The sequence below is a fragment of the Nilaparvata lugens genome, chromosome 2 (genome assembly GCF_014356525.2).
Source record: "Nilaparvata lugens isolate BPH chromosome 2, ASM1435652v1, whole genome shotgun sequence".
In the NCBI taxonomy this organism is placed as follows: Eukaryota; Metazoa; Arthropoda; class Insecta; order Hemiptera; family Delphacidae; genus Nilaparvata; species Nilaparvata lugens.
In genome coordinates, this window is record NC_052505.1 from 71,953,901 (window position 1) to 71,972,628 (window position 18,728).

At 36.7% G+C, this 18,728-nt stretch overlaps 1 protein-coding gene across 1 annotated transcript; it reads right to left on the reverse strand.

Moving 5' to 3' along the window:
• Positions 1-283: 283 nt before the first annotated feature.
• On the reverse strand, positions 284-18,692 carry LOC111043994 (pentatricopeptide repeat-containing protein 2, mitochondrial). Its single transcript, XM_022329046.2, has 6 exons — positions 18,186-18,692; positions 4,270-4,799; positions 3,334-3,522; positions 2,455-2,568; positions 1,420-1,527; positions 284-678 (listed from the first exon to the last, which is right to left on the reverse strand). The coding sequence occupies exons 1-6, from the start codon at positions 18,268-18,270 to the stop codon at positions 514-516; spliced, it is 1,191 nt and encodes a 396-aa protein (XP_022184738.2). The 5' UTR covers positions 18,271-18,692; the 3' UTR covers positions 284-513.
• Positions 18,693-18,728: the final 36 nt, after the last annotated feature.

Below are 18,728 nucleotides of genomic sequence, written 5' to 3' on the forward strand. Positions count from 1 at the left end.
AGTTTATTCTCTAACAATAACATTAACTTTGTGGGTTGGAAATCTAACCATTATCTTGGGGGTGGGGGAGGGGGTTATAAGAATGAAAATCGACCCACTCCTTCATCTTACACGCAAATTACCCAGAAATATTGCATTATTCTCATGTTAGACTTTCTTGATTGTATATTATTGAATTGGTTTTCAATTTTTCAGAAAATAATCCGAGAACTCACGAGGCACTCTGTAGTCTTTGGAAGGTGGTCAAAAAAGAGGAAATCACAAATCAAGAAGAACTACAGTGTAACTAACCAAACATTCTGAGACAAATATAATCAAATGATAAATAAATCCACAATTTTCGTGTAAACTGTTGTAATACTATAAACATAACAACACGAATACTATCATCAGAAAACACACTATTATTTACACAACTTGAAAAGAATAAATTGTAACAAAAGGTCTAGCACATTCTAAGGAGTAAATGCATTCACAACTGCACATAACATACTTGTTTACTAGTTATCTATTCTATGCGTCAGATAATCCTTCACGTCTGGAATATTGATTTCTTTGTGGTCTGTCGTATCGGAAGCTTGAAGCTAACCTATCGGACCTTTGAACATTATTCCTAAGTTGCTGATTCTTAGTAGCAAGGCTGTAATCGATTTCGGAGTCAATAAGTTTACTCAATGGCTGAAAATAAACAATAAAAATGATTAATTTAAAGAATCAAATGAAGGAGTACAATAACTAAACCTTTCAATTCAAATTAAGTAAATACATTACATTATGCGAATATTTTTTGATTCCATATAGTGGAAGATAGAATCCGCAGTAGAAGATTCTATATTATTGATTTTACAGCTAAAATAAACATCCCTGTGAAGTCTTAATTATTACTAATTAATTTATCTGCCTAATAGAAGTAGTTGACGATACATCAATTAACGACAGTAATATGTCAATTGACTTCTGCCCTGCAGTAACAAGAAGAAAACGTACAATTGGAAATATCCTAAATTTTTGGATTATTTATGAGACTGATTCTACGATTAGTGTTCGGCTACTGGGTTTTTCTCTGTATTTGTTCCCATATGCAATAAATGAATAAGCCTGGCTTATGCTTATCCTTATTGAAGTTACTTAGGAACTTAGTATTGGATAGTATAATATTATGGATTAGTCCAGTAATTGAGTGCTAGGCCATAAAAATAATTTCCAATTTCCACCTATTCTTTGCAGTCTTTCAGGGGTGTTGAAACACGAAATCATAAATCACTAGCACTCAAAATGTTATTCTCATTAACTAGTTTCAAAAATAAATATTTGAAATAATTTACAAAGCTCAATAAGCTTTTAATTTCCAAGTCAAAATCTTCTAAATAGACACATGAAGAGCATTAATATGGATATTGAGTCAAGCATTTAAGTTACCTGTGAAGTAATGCGTTGTTGAGCAATCAACTGCTGTTCCAATTTGGTGAACTCATTCAGCATTTCTCTGTTTCCACTCTTTTCAATCGTTGATTTCATATCCTCAATCTGAAATATTGCACAATTTATTATAAAATATAGCAACATAAAGACAACAACTATACACAGGGCTGATCTCAAATAAAAATACTATGACTGTTCAATAAAGCATAAGACAAACATTCATTAACCTGAGAAAATATTGACTCAGATAAAATAAATAGATTATTTTATTATGATAGCTACGTTAATTAATATTGTAATTTTTAGAGACTGATCTTAGGCGACAGAATTGTAGGCGGTGGTTGAAAGGAGTGGCGACGGTTAGCTTTTAGTTAATCTCCAATTCTAAAAAAATGTTGACTATCAAGTAATTTATTACATTTCTTTAAAATCTACTGATTCATCCCAATAGGAAATGACTTGGCTATCTCATTTGAAGAAATACTACAAACAGAAAATTCCTGCTATATTATTCTAAGAATTAGCCTGTACTAAACTAATTTAGATGATTTCTATTTAATGTTTCATCCATTCATGTAGGCCTACTCAACGTAATGAGATTCAGTAGCTACATTACGTGCATTACAATACTCTTGTACGTCTACCAAAATTTCAGTTTAAACTGAACAAACAACAGGTAGGTGGATTCAATTTACTGGATACTTGATACACTAATGGATAATTCTTAATATCATTCACATTGGATCTATCCAATGTTTCTATTACTTAAAATTAATATTGTTACTATCATCCAGAGATGTGAGGGATCATCCAGTCACCAGGAGTATCTACCATGTTGCTATAAAAATGCAAAAAATAGTAACTATAAATCAAATAATAGATGAAAATGACCTAAAAATATCTTTACAGAAATACTATAAAATGTAGCCCTTAACATTCTTATTTTTTCATGACATTTTTCTCATTTGGCGTATAATAAAAACTCCAATAAAACAACAATCTGCGATAATGAGTTGTATGTGATTTACTTACCACTTCATCACAGAAAGAAGCTTTATTAACATGTTCGGGAAGATCTTTTTCAAGAGAACCTTTCAATATAAGGATTGCATCTTCAGGCCTATTCAGTTTATCAAGAGCCAATATCTGCAAACAAACGTATCATTTATACACAAAGTTCAGAGCCAGTTCTAAAATTGGCTGCATTAGTTCCATTTGTGGCGAATAATCTGCTATTTCCCACAAGTGTGGAACATGTGTCTAACTTGTATTAGTTTGTTTATTAGTCATTACCAATATTTTCAGTTTAATACAATACTCCATTTGTAATACAGCATTTAAGTTCACTTATTCATTAAATCGTATTTGAAATATTTTATAACTTAGAAAATTACCTATCAAATAAATTTCCTATAAGTTACATTTATAATCATTACATTCTTCTATCTTCGTCAAGAGTTGAGAATTAGTAAAATACACTTTGTGAAATGACAAAAAAGTACTGTAACTAAACATGATAAGTGATCTGAAATTTGATAGCACTGTATGCTACAATTAGCAATACATTGAAGCTTCGTATCGGCCATAAATTGCCTTCTGATAGGAAGATTATCACCAATCATTCAACTTGAACTGCATTTGCAGCTCCAAGTTGGTTGCCTTCTTAACAATCAGCTTCATTCAACACACGACATCTAATCCATTTGAATGTTTCCACACATCATGCAAGCTCCCTTGTTTATTAATAATTTGCACTTGTGGAACCATTATTACCGTTATTCACTACATATTAAATACTATATACGAAATACTAAATTGTTATGAGGATAACGACATACATACCGTCACTCCAACTTACATTTCCCGTTAGTACTCTTTAAACTAGTTGGATTAGATGATTAGGAATTTTACCTTCAAGTTCCGGATGGTAACATAGTTTTGATTAGGAACTTTAGCCAACAGTTCAACAGCTGAGTGAGGGTCATCTTGTTGAATCGCCAAGGCAGCAGAGTAGGTGATAGTCTTTCTCATTGGAGTGTGAGACGCCTCATTCATCTCTAGCCATAAGTTCTTCAGATACGTCCAATCCTCAGGAGTATTCTGTAGACAAATAATTCAAAGTTCATTCAACTATTATTCATTCACAATATTTTAGGCTTAGCACATATATTCTGTGGTTAGACAGGGGTTAAAAGACGAGAACGGATACGAATTTAATTGATCAGAAATTCAGTATTTTACCAGTAAGAGTAATTTATTGTCTGGCTAAGTGCCTGTAGCACTCATAAATAAATAAATAAGATGATAAAAGAAGTTACAATATTGAGAAAGTTCCAATTTTACACGATTTGGCAACCCTTCAATTTCTTTGGATGGAGAGCCAAGTTTCAACTTATTTTATACAGACTATAGAAGTATGCCAACCGCATTTTAATAAGGCAATGATATAAACAGAAAATTAAATAAAAATTTCATTCGAAACAAGAACTTGCAGATCCAATAATTATAATAAATTGTAAAAACAAACTGCATTATGAAAAATCTGGAATGTTTCCTTTTTAAACATAGAAACCTTTATTCACTTGGAGTAGGCTAGTGTTCTTTCAGAATGATTTCTACAGTTTTACAGGTTTGAGGCCCAGTGAGATTGTCGGAAATCAAAGTTTAGGTACACGACTCTGCTTGTTATATTGCACACGAACTAACCGTCCGATTAGTAACAGAAACAAAGAATGAGCATAAAAAATATCGTTTTAAACTTGAAAATTTGTGACAAGGATAATCTGTTTATAAATAATGGAATTAAATAAATTATTTTCAAGTTCTCAATATTGATGAAAATGTTACCTTTTGAAAGCAAGCTGCAGACACCAGCACAACTGTATTCCTATGAAACTTAATACCCATAACTTGTTTTGATTTGATGATCTCGAAAACTTCTTTTACTTCATCGTACATTTTATTGCAATATAACAAGTCCATGAGTACTTGGTAAGTCATGATTTGATCAAAAAATCCATCCAGTTCAGGATTCTTGAAAACTTTCAGGGCTTCAAATGGTCTATTCAGACTATGATACATTCTCATGACCACCGGACCAAAGACGAACGTGCCAAACCTGAGCTCTTTGTTTTGATTATTGAATTTCAAAGTCATCTTCTCTACCAACTCAATATCGAAGTCGTCATTTTCAGCAAGAAATATCATATTTTTAAGATCTTCAGTGAACACCATATTTTTGGAGTCTTCACTTGTGAAGTCAACCATTTTCTGTTTGAACTTCTTGTCGATTTGAATGAACAACGACTTCGTCTTTTCCTTTGCACGAAGGAAAGCATCTACTCCAAGAGCAGCTTGAGAGAAGAGGCAGCGCACATCTGTGGACAAAAATAAACAAGGATATAATATAACTTTTGAAGCAAGCAATAATGATTAACCTTATTACCATTGAAAAGCAGCATCAAACGTTAATAATATTTTTGGATATAAGAATACAACATTTCAAATGGCGGTATTACATTAGTGATAGTCCATAGTGCACAAAAATGAAATCTTGAATTTTATACAGCCTAAATATTCTTCTTTAATGTAGTACAGTCAACGAGGGGTTATAGTGGGAAATATTTGGAAGATAAGTTTTGACCCCGCAGCCCGTTGAGGGTAGTAAGGAGATAAACATATCAAATCCCCACCTCTACCCCCTGTGCTATAAATATATGAAGGTGGTTCAAAGCTGCCATTTTTTTGTCTCAAAATATATTATGTCTTATTGTGATGGCTATTCTAGGCTACACAAAATTGAATATTACAATCTTATCAACAACATTCATTCATCAATGTTTCTCATATTTTTTATAGTTTTTGAGACAGGCCTATCTGCTTTTCAACACTCCAGTAATCGCGTGGGATACTCCATTACCCCAGACGCTTTTTTGTGCTTTTAGTTTGCTTCACTGCATGATCATGGAACTCTCAGTAACTTTTCTCCAACTATTTCTGAGTATGCTGTCGTCGCGGCAATTTCCTTTCCTTCAGTCAGTCAAGTTATAGACGTTCAAACGTAAAGGTTCACGACTTTTGGTTCTGACTATTGTATAGTAATAGATTCTCATGTCAAAAACGATTCCCAACCCGCCTCCTAATTTATAATATAATATTATTATAATACTAAGTACTCAACATTACTGTCTAAGTACTTTTTTGACAAAGTTTTTTCAAGTTTAATAAGTGACATTTTTTGCAACTGTCATTAAACTTGTCATTTCAGGTTTAAAAACACAGACAAGAAAAGGCGGGCGATATTACACCCATAACAAAATAACTAGTTCAACTTAAAACTTATATTGCCATGATGACCAAAATACTCATTGGGGTACTCAGAGACTCCACGCGTGCACTCACGTCAAAATAAGAGATATTATATAAGCTATACGAATATGTTTTAATTTTGCGTCTAGCCTATATCATATTATAAGTTTTTGAAAGATAATCATGAGCTATAGGACACTATGAAATAGGATTAAAACCCTATAATAATTTATATCATAGGTCTAGGCTAGTATTTGTAATCAGTAGCATAAGAAATTTCTTGCACACTTTAAGGCCGGGACACACATAACCTCACGGAGCCCGCGCCGACGTACGGCCGAGATAAGCCCGCTACACGATGATGGTGGTAGGAGAACACACGTACTCCATGCGACAGCCGATTGTGCTACTGTGTTCTGATCTCTGTTTGTGATCTCAATCATGTTTTCAAAATTTCGGAACAGTGATTTTGCAATGATTGCCTTGACTCTAGAAGAAGAAAAAGAGGAATAATTGATCAGGCGAAGGAAGAGAACTTGGGTGGATAGTGCCTGGAAATAAATACCCATTGAGGGAGAATTTAATACCCTGTTTCCTCGTCTCATGGATGATGAAATGAAGTTCTACGAATATTTTCTTATGACAAAAAATACTTTCCATCTTCTCTTGAACAAGTTACAAGAACCCCTGAAAAAACTATGCTTTCTGGAGGAAATCTATTCCGCCAAGAGAACGTCTGGCTGTCTGCTTAAGGTAAGTGACTATATTTTTCTACACTATAATAATTACATAGTTCCAAAATGAGATAATAACAAATTCAAGAAAACCTTATCTAAAAAAACCTTGTTTTACTGATGAATTTAACAATTTTTAGACATACAGTAAAAAACTATTGTTAATAATACAGTATAACACTATTAAAAGCTTGTTATACACGATTTAAATTTTTCAATTTTGAACTAATTACCTGAAGATGAGAATTATGGCCGGGACACACATATCCGCACCGAGCCCTCGCCGCGGCACGGCCGTGTGACGGACTTACTACGGCGAGTGAGAAAACAAATGCTTTCAAACGTGTAGGGACACATACTACCGCAACGCGTCAGCACCGTCACCGTGTTTGTTGCTCGAGCCGTGCCCGCGCCGTCACTGACTAGTTAAGTTTACTTTTTGATGGAGACGGTGCGGGCTCGTTTAACGTAGAGAGTAGAAAACTTATTGAAGAGATACGGAATTTTCCAATTTTTTACGATCCAAGTGATGAGAAATATTGTTGAACGGAAAATAAGTTAAACCAAAAGTAAAAGTACAACCAAATAGTAAGTCAAGTCAAAGGTATGATAGACATGATATAATAAATAATATAATAAACAACACCCGTGTGGGGAATTGCCAGTTACCTCCATCGGGCGCGTCCCCATTGGAATTGGGGAATGCTCACCGGCCCTGCAGCCAGCAGCGCCGGGGGGTAGTGGTGAAATTAAATAGCCACCGTGAAACAAAAACTGGACTGGTCCTCCAGGTTGGGGGTTGGGCGTAGGGCCAACAACCCTACCCCGGAAAAAAACCTACGTTACGAAACCCACTAATATAGCCTCGGAAACGGACAGGAACACTCGGATTGACTTGGAACGCAGAAAAAACTTGATAAGGAAACGGATAGGTGCAAAGAGAAAGGAAAAAGGACGAGATTTGTTGATTGCCTCCTGGAATGTTACTAGTCTAAACAGAGCTGGTAGCACTATGAGACTGAGACAGGAGCTGGAAAAATATAAAGTAGGAATTGTGGCCCTTCAAGAAATAAGATGGAAAGGAGAAGGAGTCATGGACCTAGGAGACCACACTATTTTCTACAGTGGACATGAACAAAACACATTTGGAACAGGGTTTGTTGTGCACAGATGCTATAAAGACAGAATTATAGGGTTTAAAGCAATAGATGAAAGAATGTGCACAATGAGAATTAAGGAAAAATTCTTCAACATCAGCTTAATATGTGTTCATGCACCCACAAATGAATCTGACGAACATATTAAGGATCAGTTCTATGAGAGGCTTGAAAATGTATATAAGAATACTCCTGAGCATGACGTGAAACTGATACTGGGCGATTTCAATGCCAAACTTGGGAAAGAAGCTTGCCACAGACCAACTATTGGTCCTTACAGCCTACACGATGAGAGCAATGAAAATGGCCTAAGAATGATCGACTTTGCAGGCGGTAATAACATGACTATCAGTAGTACATATTTTAAACATAAAGACATCCACAAAATGACTTGGGCATCACCAGATGGTACAACAAAGAACCAGATAGATCATGTTATGATAGACAGGCGCCATGGCTCTGATATCCTGGATGTGAGAAGTCTTCGTGGGGCTGACTGTGACACAGATCACTTCATGATCAGATTAAGATATAGGCAAAGAATTAATAATGCTGGATTGTCCAAGGGTAAAAAACAACTGAGGTTTGACTGTGAGAAGCTGATGAAAAACCAGAATATAAAGAGAAGTTATCAGCAAAATCTAGAAGAACGACTGAGGGAACCTCTGAATACAGAAAACGCATCAGTAGAAGAAATTTGGAGAGGCATTAGAGAAAATATTGTGAAGACCGCCCAGGAGACCATTGGATATAAGAAAAGAGAAACCAGAAACGCATGGATGGATGAGGAATGCTTGCAAGCCCTAGAAGACAGAAACCGAGCAAGAATGAACATGCTGAACAGAAAAACAAGAGCTACAACAAACCTATTCCAAGAAAAAAGAGCGTATGCCAGACAGCTCTGCCGGAAAAAGAAAAGAGATTTTGAAAGAAGTAAGTTGGAAGAGATAATGGCGTTTGCTGAGGCAAAGAATGTGAGAAAAATGTATATGAGAATACGAGAAGGAAAGGCTGGATTCCAACCAAGAACAAATTTTTGTACAGATAGTGATGGCAATCTTGTAGGAGGGGAAGAACAAGTCATTGAGCGGTGGAGAGAATATTTCAATGAATTGCTTGGAGGAATAGCTGAGGAGGATCTACAACTGGAATGCAATCAAATAGGTCCAGAACCATTCATTGAAGACCCTCAGATACATGAAGTAGAGGAAGCCGTTGAATCACTGAAAAATAATAAGGCCCCAGGGGAAGATACAATAACTGCAGAAATGATAAAGGCCGGTGGTCCACACCTTCTCAAAGCTTTACATAGTTTAATTGTTAAAATTTGGAGAGAAGAAGAAATGCCTGAAGATTGGCGGATGGCGGTAATCTGCCCTATCCATAAGAAAGGAAGCAAGACTGACTGCTCAAACTATAGAGGTATCTCCTTATTGAATATTGCTTATAAAGTCCTAACCAAGATAATAGGTAGAAGGTTGATGCCTTATGTGGAAGAAATTTTAGGGGACTACCAAGCTGGATTTAGACCAAACCGATCATGCACAGACCATATATTCACTATCCGTACAATCTTGGAAAAATGCTATGAGTATAATATTGATTTGCACCAATTATACATAGATTATAAGCAAGCATTTGATAGTGTGAAAAGGAATAGTCTGTTAGCAAGTATGATTGAATTCGGTATACCTGGCAAACTTACAAGATTAGTGAGAATGACTTTGAAAGGTACAAAGTACCGAGTGAAGATCCAGGGAAGCCTGTCCAACAGTTTCTTGGCAAGTAATGGACTTAGACAAGGAGATGTATTATCGGCCATGCTATTCAATATTAGTTTGGAAAAGGTTATACGGAGTTTGACAGTTAACCCAAATGGAACCATCATGGATAGGACTCTACAATACATGGCATACGCAGATGATGTGGTCCTACTAGCAAGAAATAAAAGAGCCCTACTGGAAGGATTTGACCAACTTAAGACTGGATCTGAGCAAACAGGTCTCAAAATTAATAATAATAAGACAAAATATATGCACAATAGTAGAAAAAATACCCAAGGGAATGAAAGACGTTTTGTGTTTGGAGACAGTAGTTTTGAGAAGGTTGAGGAATTCAAATATCTGGGAGCTGTAATAACACAAAAAAACGAAGTCCCAATAGATATCAAAGCTAAAGTATCAGCTGGGAATAGATGTTATTATGCTTTAAAAACTTTTATCAATTCCCGACTTATCTCAAGAAGGCTAAAAGTGCAAGTTTACAACACTGTCATAAGACCAGCCGTACTATATGGTGCAGAAACCTGGGTACTTACTCAGAGGGACGAGACCATACTCAATGTCTGGGAAAGAAAGATCCTCCGAAAAATCTACGGACCCACCTATAGTGATGGAGAGTGGAGGATCCGCACTAACCAAGAGTTGCGAGAGCTCTACAACAACCCAGACATTGTAGTTGAAATAAAAATGAGACGTCTAGGTTGGTTAGGACATGTGGAGCGCATGGATGACTCAAGGAGCGCAAAGAAAGTCCACAGAATGAATCCTGGAGGAAGAAGACTGAGGGGAAGACCAAGAATGCGTTGGATTGACGACGTGGAGAATGACTTGAGGCAGATGGGTATCAGAGGATGGAGAAGGAAAGCTCAAAATCGGGACGAATGGAGAGGCATACTGCGGGAGGCCAAGACCCTCAATGGGTTGTAGAGCCGAGGAGTAAGTAGTTTAAAATTGAAAAATATAAATTTAAATCGGATGTAACAAGCTTTAATAGTGTTATATTATTAACAATAGTTTAACACATTCAGAAATCAGACCACAGTAGCACTACAGAACTGAGACACTGCTGCCGCTCGACTGTCGCACGGATATGTGTGTTCTCCTACCATCATCACCGTGACGCGGACGTAGCTCGGCCGTACCTCGGCACGGGCTCGGTGCGGTTATATGTGTCCCGAGCTTTATAGTGATGGTATATATTTCGGTGCATAACAATACCATCATCAGTCATGTATCGGAAATTTATATCAGCAATAAAATTGTTATCTTCTGCCTTCTGCCCCTACACGCAATTAGTTTTAAATTTAAAATTTAAATTTTACACACAGTCACGGGTTTCTTCTTTTATACTTTTTGTAGTTTATTTAATTATTTATCTATACCTTTGGCTTGACTTATTTTTCCCTTCAACTATCTGAATTTTTGTATTAATATACAAATAATAGCAATAAATTATAAGTGGTAATAAAAATACATAGTATTAACAAAATTTTAGCCAAACACTTTATTAGCAAAACTTTGTGAAAGTGAACATTATGCAAACATTTTTACAATTCCAAAAAGTGTGTTGATTCATAGAGTCTATTACTACTTGTTGGTGTCTTTCATTGGGTGAAAGGTATTGTGGGGACTCGGTGACCGAAGAGTGTGATAATTCCTTTCTGCCTGACATGATAAATGACAATGTAGTATGGTTCGTATCCAATGGAAGAGTGCTAGTCAATTGTTGGTTTCTTTCATCCTTCGTTAACTGCTTCAACTCAAAGTCTTGCACAGTGGTGAAAATCGCAGTTTTGTCCTGGTTCAGCAATACTGTGTCCAAAGATTTTAAAGTATGAGCCAAGCCAGCTAGAGAAATTTGAACTGGGTGTTGCTGGAGGCTGGTTGCACTTTGGGTTATTTTGTTTCTTTCAGCTTCTTTTTCGGCTAGTATATAGGTCTTAAGCTGGCTCGAAGGAGACTCCTGAACAGATTTTTCTTGATTAAATCCTCTTCGTTTCAAATTCAAAGGATTAGAAAATTTGTTGTTTTTCCCTGCATTAGCTTGTGAAGATTCAGCTTCAGGAGAAGTGGTAGGCTGAACTGAAGTCTGTGTACTAAGACCAGGTTTTGTCAAAACTTCGGTTTCGCTTTGACGCTCAGTTTCAGTATCCTTATGATTTTTCAGGCTGATCAATGATTTGATCGAATGTACAATCATCCGCTTGAAATTCCATTGATGTGAAATTGGGTGTTCCCCTTTCCACAATGTGAGGAAGCAAAAATTCAAAATTTTCTTCATATTTGTATGTTTGTTTTCGTTGCTGCTTGTCCAAATTTCGTCTTCCTCTTTAGTAATGTTCTAGGAAACTGGTCTCGAATGGAAGCCCACCTTTTCTTGCACTCATCCGGTCCTCCTACAATAAATAATGAAATTTTATATAAAAACTATTTGCCGAAATATCCGTTTTGGGGTACCGTGTCTTCAAAAACGTTATCACACAAAGTTCTGGTAAACAACATTTACAATATTTTGATAAGAAAACTCACTACTAATACTCTCACATTAAAATCTCTTTGTTTTCAGGTTTATTGCAACTGGGGATACTTTTAAGACAATTTCATTCAGCTATAGGCTGGGCAGATCGACTTTAGCTGCTATCATTCTTAGAACATGCAAAGCAATTTTGGATATTATTGAAACCGAGGTCATGTCTGTGCCAGATGAAGCAAAATGGAATAGTGTGGCATATGAGTTTTGGGAAAATTGGCAGTTCCCTAACTGTATTGGAGCCTAAGATGGTAATCACGTGGCAATTCAAGCTACCAAGTTATGAGGCAGTTTGTATTGGAATTACAAACACTCATACTCCATTGTACTTCTTGCCTTGGTTGACGCAAGCTACAACTTCATTTTAGTGAACGTCGGAGTTTACGAAAAAACTCAGATGGAGGCATATTTTAAAAATTCAAATATTTTTTCCTACAGTTACCTTGAAAAGTGGCCATTCCTGCACTGATTACAGAACGCAAAGAATCACTTTACCGCTCTAGTGCGGGAAAAATTTTTCCTGCACTCCAGATTTGCAACATGGCAACGCAAAATAGTTAGTAGGTTATATGGAGCACCAGTGCAGCAAAATCAAAATTAAGTTGGTAACTGTGACTGTGGTGCACGTTATAAGAATCTTGAGGTGGTGGACAACAGTGGATGACAGCAGTTGACAGCACAGTGCCACCCACACACCACACAGCCCCCCCCCCACCCCGCCATTCAAACACACATGCATTATTCTATTTTATTTATTAATAATAAAATTACACAGATATACATTTGATGGATTTCATGGAATTTCACCCATAATTACCCACTTTTCATATTCAATGGTAACTGTAGGAAAAACTTAATGTGAAATACGTGCGCAAAGTTCCTCTGCTGCACTCAAGAAACCATTCCGCCCGAGCCGTAGGCGAGTAAGAAAGAAAGTAAACGTTTCTTTCGGTGCAGCAAACTGTCACTTTGCGCACTAGTTGCACAAATAAACTATTTTGGAAGAGCTCTGAAGCATAGCCAACTAAATGTTCCTTGGAGTAGAGCAGTATTTGGAACTACCAATGGCCATCGTAGGTGATCAGGCCCGTAGAGAGGGTACGGCAGGTAAGGCTGGGATCCGGGGGGCCCGGCAGCCAGGTGAAGAAATATATTTTTGTTTGTAACTGTGTGAGAAATAAAAAAAACTACAAATAAGATGGAGTTATATAATGAGCTATTGATAAAATGACTAAAGCAGCAATACAGACGCACCCTAACTAAAATAATAATTTTTACTGAAACTTTCCCTCTTTGATTGCAACTGATTCAATACTGGCTGAGTGGCCAGATGGCCAGCTGGTTCGAATGAAACTCCAGAAGACCAGTTCAAGGTTTTAATGGACACCATCATTGGAGGTGTGACTTCTCGGTTTATAGCTGTTAAGAAAATCAATAAAATGTTCAGTTTTCTGTGGATGTATCCGAAGCTGCACAGTTGAGCTATGTAACCAGATCAAATATGGACTGCACTGTACAAAAATGATGTTGTTGAAGAAGAGCTCATTCCAGAGATGGGACATTTCAAATGCATCCAGCCAGCAAATTTTAGTGAGACCCTGAAACCTTTAGAATTATTGAATGTCCTCGTGCAACAGAAGGTTTTCAGCCTTTTTCTCAGTGTAATGATTGCTTTAAGGATTTTCTACACTTTACCAGTAACTGTTTCTGAGGCTGAGAGGTCATTCAGCTTGCTGGCACGTGTGAAAAATTTTCAACGATACACCATCGCTCAAGATCGCCTTTCAAGCCTATATAGGGGTGCTGGCCTTAGAAGTGAACTAGCGCGAAAGATGGACGGCAAAGTCGTTGATAATTTTGCTAGTTGTAAAGCAAGGAAAGTTAATTTGAAAATGGGCCTATATGGTATCTGTTTCAAAGAATTAAATTGGTATTCTGTCTCACTAGCATTTTTCTGTTTTTTAATCCTTCAACATAGTTTTTTGCCATATTTTTACTACATGAAACATAATTATGTGTGTAATAAATAGACACATACTTGAATTTTCAAATTATGTTATGTAATTCCATTATCATAATGAAAAGAGAGAATATTTGTGTATCATAAGTAATGTTGTAAAACATTGTGCTCGTGTGTAGGCCATTTGAGGTTTCGTTTTAGTGATCAAGTGATCAATAAAATTATTGTATAAATATGTAGGGGCCTGCCACGGCTCTCTACGGCCCTGTAGGTGATGAAGGCTTTCCGCTCAAAAGTTATTTAATGGGACCTTATCCTGGAAAAGACTTGACAGATGAATAATTTACAGGATATTCAACTACTGTCTAAGCCGAGCCCGGAGGATTTCTGAAAATGTTTTTGGAATTTTAGTTCAGAAATTTCGCATATTTCCTCACCGATTACACGGGAATCCTGAAAATATTACAACTGTAATACTAGGTGTTAGCATCATCCACAATTTCATAAGACAAAATGAAGATATTGACTTGACAGCTGCAAATGAAAGCAGCAGTGGAAGTGAGAGCACCAGACTTCTTGCCACAGGCTGCAAGACCTACCCTGTCGATAAGGCGGGGCAATAGAAGAAGCATTTGGTGAGCGAGAAAAACTTGAGGATTTCTTCAACTCTCCAGTTGGTAGTGAGAATAAATAGAGAATGCATTTATTCAAATGCTAATTAATATATAATTATTATTGAACGATAATCCTAAATAAATGCTGCAAATCACCCCGAAGACCTCTGCTACTGCAGACATTGACTGTTAGCCCTGTTGTCAATGTCTGCAGTAGCAGAGGTCTTCGGGGTGATTTGCAGCATTTATTTAGGATTTTCGTTCAATAATAATTGTATATTAATTAGCATTTGAATAAATGCATTCTCTATTTAATTCCATCTGTAATATAATGGACCTTGGAATAAACGCCATTTTTACATAACCTACATCTAACGGCAATATTCCAAGTTTTTATTTTCAACTGTGAAATTAATGTTAACTGTGTTATTGCTTTTTAAAAATCCACGACGGATTCTCGTTATCTTGTAAAGATTAATATTTTTTACAAAATTATGAAAACGTATTATTTGGAGAAATGAAAAATTTAAAAAAGTAGAATAAATTGAAATCATTTAACATATTTCAATTAAGTATATTATACTATTTTTTTATTGATAAATTGAAGTAAATTTATAAATTATAAATTAAATTGAGCTTCCCCTGTGGTGGCGGATCTGCTCTCGGCTTCGGTTCGGCCCCCCGCTCTTCGGCTTTTGACCTGGCGCCATATTACTTGTGATGATGTCACTCGAGTTGTGAACTGTTTGTATTAATCGGTGTTTCCAGCAGTCTGTATTTCCTTCTCAGCTTAAAATTTCTAAGACGGTGCCTGTCGGGCCTGTCATAAGAAGGGTGATAGACATGATCCTACTAATTATGGGCCTATCTCCATCCTGCCTGTTATATCGAAGATTTTTGAAATCCTTATTGCTGAGCAACTCCTTGCTTATTGTGACCAGTGCGGCCTGTTTGCGACCACCCTGTTTGGTTTCAGGAAAAATAGATCCACCACTGATGCAGTAGATTTCTTACTTTCCAAAATATTTGATTGCTTTGAGGCACGTGGACTTGCTGGGCTCACCTTGTGTGATCTCAGCAAGGCCTTTGATACAATGGATCATGCTATTCTCATGGACAAGCTTAGGTATTATGGTGTGGGACCGTCTCCTCTCAAACTGATTCAGGCCTACCTGGGGGGTCGCCGACAGGCGGTGCTGGCTAATGGAGTTCTCTCTGAGATCAGGGATTGTGTTGACTGTGGAGTGCCTCAGGGCTCTGTTGTTTCTGATTTCAGTTAACGACATAGCTCAGGTGGATGGCAGGTGTGTTGTCTGTTATGCGGACGACACCACCTTCTTCAATGCTGGTCGCGAGATGGGAAGGCTGAGGGCAGCTATGGTGGAGACTGGGGCATTTGCGTCGGACTGGTTCTCTGCCAATCGCTTCCTCCTCAATGAAGACAAAACACAGTCTATTGTGTTCAGTCTCAAAAATGGGAATGAGTACAATTTTGAGACAGTCTTCGCCAGGTTGAGCAGAGTGGTTTTCCTGCTGAGAGGTCTTAAATACAGTGTGCCACCTCATTATCTTAAAATGTGCTATTTTGGTTTTTTTTTCAGATCGTGATTTTATATGGCCTCCCCCTCTGGGGTGGAGCCACAGATGTCGCCCGAGTCCTTCGTCTCCAGAAGAGGGCCCTGAGGATTATTTGTGGGGCTGGTAGATCAGCCCACTGTTGCCCGCTCTTCATCAAAGAGAGGATCCTCACCGTCTTCTCCCTCTATGTTCTTCATACCCTTTGCAGAACACATGCAAACGTGGGGTTGCTCGTAACCCGACAGAGCTTCCACCCGTATGAGACTAGGGGTAGACTCAGGCTGGATTTACCCTACCAGAGGCTAAGCAGAACTCGGACTGGTCTGGCTCTTATGTCTATCAGCCTCTATAACAGGCTGCCTCTGTTGGCCAGGGATCTGCCTGCTGTGCGGTTTCAAGGGGCTCTGAGGAGCCTGCTGACGGATCACCCTCTGTACTCACTCCGTGAGTTCTTTATGTTGGAGAGCAGTGTGGTGAGTGCCTATTTTCTTATTTGATTTCTGCCTCAGGGCAGTTGTTTTTCTTTCACTTTTTTGGCGTGTCCCAGTGGGCTTCACTTTAGTGATCCCTTTTATGAACCTATTTAATTAAATACTAAATACTAAAGAAAATATTTTAATATACTTGATTGAAAAATTTCACTTAATTGTAATTTAATCTACGTTACTTTATGAAACAATTTTAATTTACTTAATTGAAGTATTTATCTTGTCTTCTTGTTGTTTTTTCATGTTTCAGTATTTTTTACTTTGTACTATTCTCTTTACGAACTCTCAGCTAGCGCACAAGTCTGACTTTGCTGGCTGTGCCAAAACGTTAAGATTTATTATGATTTACATTTTTCACATGTAGCTTATATTTCGACGAAATAAATATTCTATTTAAATAATTATGGAACATTTTATTTTCTGTTAAATTCAGCTAACACTATTACTAGTACAAGCATTAGGTACTCAAGGAATACCTAATAAATATTCTATTTAAATTAATTTATTAGTAATAGAATATTTAAATTTACTTAATTAATTTAAATAATTATGGAACATTTTATTTTATGTTAAATTCAGCTAACACTACTACTAGTACAAGCATTAGGTAGCCTACTCAAGGAATACCTAATAACAGACTTGTTAACATAAATAAACAATCTAAATAAATGTAGCATTACCTGGTACTTTCATTGCCTTGGAAATGACTTTCCACACCTTTTCCATGTATTCGGCCTTGCGATATTTTTCATCTCTTCAATAATTGTTTCACTCTCCATGTTTTACGAGGCCGCACCGTTACCGTCAAAAAGTAAACTGAACTAGTCGGTGACGGCGCGGGCTCGAGCTCAAGCTAGTAGAGTCGTGCATTAGGCTATGATGTTCAAGTATTGTTATTTATTAAAAAGTATTAATTAATTTATTAAAGTGTTAAAAAGTATTGGTATTTTAAGGTTAGTTCTGTTCACTAGACAACACACTTTACCTACTATTCTCAATTATAGTGAAAAATGTCACTCGACCAAGTAAGTAGTGTAGACTTAGCTCGGTAGACTTAGTATGCCAGTTACTCGACCACTAACTACTAGTGAAAACCAGGTTTTTGTTTTCTCGCACGCCATAGTACGTCCGAGACTCGGCCGTACGTCAGAGCGCGCGCTCAGTGCGGTTATGTGTGTCCCGGCCTTTATGAATTAATAAACCTTAAAAAATGAATTGCGGCACAATTGCTGACTTGCGAGCGGCGGTGTGACTCCACAAGGCGCGAGCGGTTAAAGGTTAAATTTTCTTAAATTTGATGTAGCCTACATGGCCTGACATTGAAGTTTCATAATCTCATCAATCATCCATGTACAAGCAATTAACTAATGTGGTGATCATTCTCGAAAAAAATACGTGCTGTATGTAGGCTACCACCCGACAAAAAACGACTGAATCGAAGATTTATCTGAAGATGAACTTTACTCCATGGACGCCCTAACTCCCGTAGGTTAAAAAGACATTCTAACCATGGGGGATGCTGCCATCAATTTTCAGGTTGAAAATTCTTTAAACTTCAAAATAAAACACTATTTGTTACATTAATTTAAATTAGGAATTGAAAATTTACTCACCAATTGAAGAAGGATTGAATGATTTTTCCATTGACATCAAGAAAGGTTTGTTCAAAAACCTCATAGTTTTCAAACACAACGCCATTATATAAGATTTGATTATTCAAAACACAGGTTCAAAATGCACGTAAAAGTTAATCCGTAATTTAGAATTTACACAGATTTATAATATTTTAAACATATAAGATAATTAAATCAATAAATATATTTATCAATAAATTTAGCCGGAAAGTTTAGTTATACAAAAAGTGCACATGAGGTGTTCGCAGCTTTGCACACACACACGCACGCAAGAGAACCCAGTATAGTATAGAGCACAGAACCATAGAGATGCACAGATCATGATAGGAGGTATTATAAGTGAATGAGTTTTTGATAAATTTACTGAATTATTGTGAATTAAATCAAAACTCAATATTAGATTGATATTTCTGAAGTTTTTATGAACAAAAATATTTATAGGGAAGAAAATCGGAAAAATTATGGAAACATATTCTTGACTTTAGCAGTGTTAATGACGGAAAGCCCAAGTCAGCTGATCTT

Coding starts and splice junctions, on each gene's coding strand:
- LOC111043994 (XM_022329046.2), bottom strand. CDS start 18,270: ATGGCGTTGTGTTTGAAAACTATGAGGTTTTTGAACAAACCTTTCTTG. Junction 4,800..18,185: donor ATTCAATCCTTCTTCAATTG/GTGAGTAAATTT, acceptor TTTTGTCCACAG/ATGTGCGCTGCCTCTTCTCT. Junction 1,528..2,454: donor CTTCTTTCTGTGATGAAGTG/GTAAGTAAATCA, acceptor GCAATATTTCAG/ATTGAGGATATGAAATCAAC.